This window comes from Haliotis asinina, chromosome 12 (assembly GCF_037392515.1).
Source record: "Haliotis asinina isolate JCU_RB_2024 chromosome 12, JCU_Hal_asi_v2, whole genome shotgun sequence".
NCBI classification, from domain to species: Eukaryota; Metazoa; Mollusca; class Gastropoda; order Lepetellida; family Haliotidae; genus Haliotis; species Haliotis asinina.
The window spans coordinates 7585659-7590559 of NC_090291.1; the positions used below are offsets into that span (position 1 = coordinate 7585659).

At 43.0% G+C, this 4901-nt stretch overlaps 1 protein-coding gene across 1 annotated transcript; it reads right to left on the reverse strand.

The window, feature by feature from the left end:
- Nucleotides 1-580: 580 nt before the first annotated feature.
- Nucleotides 581-4162, reverse strand: LOC137258711 (chymotrypsin-1-like). The gene is given in 7 exon segments (XM_067796404.1): nucleotides 581-615; nucleotides 766-831; nucleotides 834-905; nucleotides 1327-1445; nucleotides 2247-2430; nucleotides 3181-3366; nucleotides 4069-4162. Coding segments are annotated over 7 exon segments (756 nt in total).
- Between the last annotated feature and the right edge of the window lie 739 nt (nucleotides 4163-4901).

Here is a 4901-nt window from a genome sequence, read left to right on the forward strand (position 1 = left end):
ACAAACGTTGTCACCATTCACCTAATGAAGGAGCGAAGATATACTCCGAAACTTTGTGTACCTCATAACACAAACGTTGTCACCATTCACCTAATGAAGGAGCGAAGATATACTCCGAAACTTTGTGTACCTCCTACCACAAACGTTGTCATCATTCACCTAATGAAGGAGCGAAGATATACTACGAAGCTTTGTGTACCTCCTACCACAAACGTTGTCATCATTCACCTAATGAAGGAGTGAAGATATACTACGAAACTTTGTGTATCTCATAACATAAAAGCTGACATTATTCCCCTGATGAAGGAGTAATACAACCCTGACACTCACATTCCTCACACTCGTATTCCTCACAATAAAGGACTTGCAATACCCCCCCCCCCCCCCCCCCCCCCCCCCCATGAAACCCGTTTCCCTTCTTGACATATCCTTCTGGTATATACTTGTTTCTAGACCATACGATGTTGGACAGAGTAAAATAAATTCCACTTTCGATAGCAGAATGCCATTATGGGCAGAACCTCCTTAATCTTTTTGCGGACGAAAGGTACAAGGTTTATGTAGATAGCCCGAAGTGTTGTTACAGAACTTCTACTTTCTCAGCAGGGTTGGGCACTGAAAAACCGGAAACAGATCAACGTCATTACCAAACTGACGATCATGAATTCCGACATTCCTGTGGAACTGGTCGACACAGCAAATTTCGACTGACCCACAAACAATCCTAAAAATATTGTTGGATTACACACGGCATTCTGAGATTACCAAAGCTAGTCGTTCCAATTCCAACGGTAGTGCAGTCCTGTCCTGTCAAGGCGTAGTCGGCGGTGCGATGCAGGCTGGGGCAGTGTTGGAGATGGCGTTGAAGTCGATGGGGTTGACCTTGAGGATTACTACGTCATTGGCTGTGGCGTAATAAAGTTTGTAAATTAAGAGCGATTGTTCATCATTTGTTCAACGACTCTTTCCAAAACATAATGGCAATATTGGGTAGGAAATATTTTGGAACTATATCTTGACTGGACGACTAAAGTTACCTGTAATTAATGTCCTGTAGTGATTCAAAACACATTCTGTGTCATCGTATCGATAGTACTAATCACTGGATTGTCTAGTTCAAATCGATTTGTTTACAAACAGCATCATAGAGCAGTAGTACTTCTGAAACAAATATATGCTCATGATATCGTCACAATTGTATAATCGACTCTGCTTTTGGCAGAGGTTTCTCATGAATGTGGAAGTGGTTTGGTCGCTTCTATTCTCATGAACGGTGGTTGTTTCATGTATTTTGAACGTTGCAGCTTTAATCAACTCTGATTTTACCTGTGGTTTGAGTGTTGTAGTTCTCATGCATCTGGACGCTGTTGACGGTAAGCTGAGTGGTTGATCCTATTGATGTGTGGTCGCCCACATTCACTTGGATTTCACCAGCAGTTCGGCCACTATGTAAGGAAAGTACGATCTGTGTTACGGGCACCCCGGGGTGCTTACTTTGTTATGAATTAATGATAACTCCCGAACTGAACAACTCAGAGGTGTATTGATATTAATCTAATTTAGTACGTTCCAATAGTAAATACAATCATCTACAAAATCCAGAAGCCATCGTTCATCACGTCCAGCTGCAACTATCATTCAAGTAGTGATGATACCAAGTGCAACAATCGGTCGGTGGATGCTGTCCTACTGGTGTTAGCGGTCACAGACAAGTCAACTGTTCACCCGAATAACCACAGGAACATATGATACAAGCCAAAACTACATTGGGAACAACACAGGGCATCATTTGTGTCACTGAATGTATTGAATGATTTGATCTAGGCTTTCACCAACATCCACGTTATACTTATAGAACCATGTCATGTCCGATATGTAATTCCCCGTCTTAAACTGTCGAAGTCTACAAACTTTGGAAGCAGAATGTTTGTGTACTGAATCCGACATGAATGTCGATATTCTTAGTGACCTCAAGAACGAGGGTGGACTGGCAGAACACACAGTGGACAGAAGTATGTGGATGACTTCACACACGGATAAGTACAATGTGGATGTACTGACGTAACAAAAGGATAAGTACAATGAGATGTACAAAACAAAACAAAAAAGATACTAGAACGTGGAGTGAGTGGGTATTGTTTTATGCCGCTTTTAGCAATATACCAGCAATATTACAGCGGGGGACATCAGTAGGAAGTGGATGGACTGACAGAACAACGAGGAAAGTTAAAGGCAGTTGCACTTACTGAACACACTGTGAAGCTGTCAGAATTGTGCAGGAGTCGATGACTGTAGCTCCACAAACGGGGTTGACGCTGCCCCCGATGTTCAGGGAGGCATAGGAACCGTAAGCTCCCTGTTGTGCTGCGATTCCCCCAACGATTCTCGTTGTTGTGGCAAGAGCTCGGATCGTTGAAAGATCTTTGCAATCTTGAAATGAGAAGCAAGAGTTTCCCATCATAAACATTTCAAACTTGTCCTTGTAAATTCTGGGGTTTTTTTTATTAACAGGCACCGTTTGTAGAGAAGTGGGTGAGTTCGGTTTTAACCCGCTTTTAGCGATATTCTGCAATATCATGGCCGGAGACACCTGTAATATACTTCACACATTTTTCCCATGTGGGGAATCGAACTCAGGTCTTCGAGGTGAAGACCTCTTTAACCACTAGACTGCCGCCCGTTGTTAATCAGCCACGACACGACAAAGCTGTATATCATGTATTATACCCAATGCATGCTAGCGTGGCTACTGTCTATTGCTATATCTATTCAAGACTGACATGAATACAGATAGGATCACGTACATAGAAGTGGGCAGGTTGCTTTGTAATATCATCATGTCAGATATCTTTGATACGACACTGAATTGGGTTTTCAAACTATGTGAAACTGATGGGGGCAGAGTCGCAAATAAACACATTTACAACAACATAATCATGCAAGAAGTCGTAATATCCCATCATAACAATAATCTTCCAGAGGGGATTGGATGGCCACTGTGGATGCAAGGTATACAGAACTCGTTTGATTGGATATCACCTGTAGATCTCTCATGTTTACATTCTTGGGCAGGTGTCATCGGCGTCCAAGGGTCGTTGTTGTTTGACTGTCATTATGGGAGCATATTCTAGCATAGTTGTCGGATAAAATCCCTCCATTGACGTTTACTCACACACTTACTGAAGGAGTGAGCAGCTGCAGAAGTCGTGTTTGGGGAAGTCATGGTTGATGTGTTGGCAGCAGGCGTACACTTCTCAGACAAGACGCCGATGAGCTGTTTGAAGCCACATTCCGTGTATCTGTCAGGCATGTTTTGAAGCAGATTACATAGCCTGTCCTTACCAGCTGAGGACAGGTCACTGAGCGCTCAAATATATAATGTAGACTATATAATTATGGCTTTACAGATTTCATCCATGCGGGGAATCGAACCCGTGTCTTGGGCATGACAAGCAAACGCTTTAACCACACTGTGCTACAACACCTTCCTTTACTCAGAGGTGCATCCATTGTACTACCTAGGATACATTGAGGGCTTCATGAAAAAGGATCGTTGTAAAATCCCTTGCAATTGACCCATACATAGACGGATCCGGTCCAACGAAACCTGGCATTGTTCGCTCTTGATCAATCCAATTAAAACAAAATCTTGAATTCACAGTCCTCTTAGACACTGGTTTGACTGACACTGACACTTTGTGTAATGAAAACTGCTACAAAGTTGGGGAGTGTTCACATTGTCTTAAGGTTCTTTGGAGATTCATCCAGACAGCCATCTCTTCCCCGGAGAAGTCCCTGTTTGTGCTGACGTGTGTAAAGGTTTTATTGGCCATGAGCGAATGATTATTGTTACCAACCTGACGATACCGGACCAGTCAGAACCATTTATGTATTAAACAATTGCAACATTATATCGAAACTGCCAGTGAAAAATCTTGTATTTTTCTTAAGTAAGGTGTCGGCATTGTAAAACTTGTGTGAGCATATTTGTCTGAGAGGACCTTTGGGATTGTCGAAATTAGCTGTTCAGAAATTTGTCATCAACAATAAACCAGGAACTGCTTTTACCTTCTTCTCGCAAACCACCGAGGCTTTCCTCGAAGTTAGTCATCCTCCTCATAATAGTGAACATCTGCATAGCATTCACCCAGTTGGTCTTCATTATATGAAGACTGGCTTTGTGACGGAGAGAGTTATCGGTCCCTAACATGGAGCAGAGAGCGTTGCCAAGAATGTCCTCTGGAAGCAGACTGTAGCTATCTGATGGGAAAGGTGGTGCGGTAGGTGGCTTGGTAGAAGGCTGGGTAGGAGTCTGGGTAGGAGGCGTTGTAGTAGTCTGGGTAGGAGGCGTGGTAGAAGTCTGGGTAGGAGGCGTGGTAGAAGTCTGGGTAGGAGGCGTGGTAGAAGTCTGGGTAGGAGGCGTGGTAGAAGTCTGGGTAGGAGGCGTGGTGGTAGTCTGGGTAGGAGGCTGGGTAGGAGGCTGGATAGGCCGGGCAGTGACTGGTGCATAATAACCGTGGTTGTCGGGGTTGTCGTGGTAGTACGGGTAGCTACTGAGAAAGTGAACAAATATCATTTCACGTTTAGATTTGAAGGTTACATGCACACGCAGCCACACAAATTAGATCCAGAAGACTTCATGAAGACTATGTACCCATTACGAAGAATTGTACGCAGTCAACTCCTGATTTTATGATTCATGTGAATACCCCATCAGGATCAGTTGGAATTGTATCAAACTGGCCTAAAATGTTATGTTGTAACGGCAAGTTAAATACAATATTTTACAGTGTTATGTAAACTTAATGTTGATTTAATTTACCATTGTAATCAAGTGTCATGTGTCAAGCGTCCAGAGAGATTGTATTAATATGTGACTCACCAATCAATTTCTTTCGACT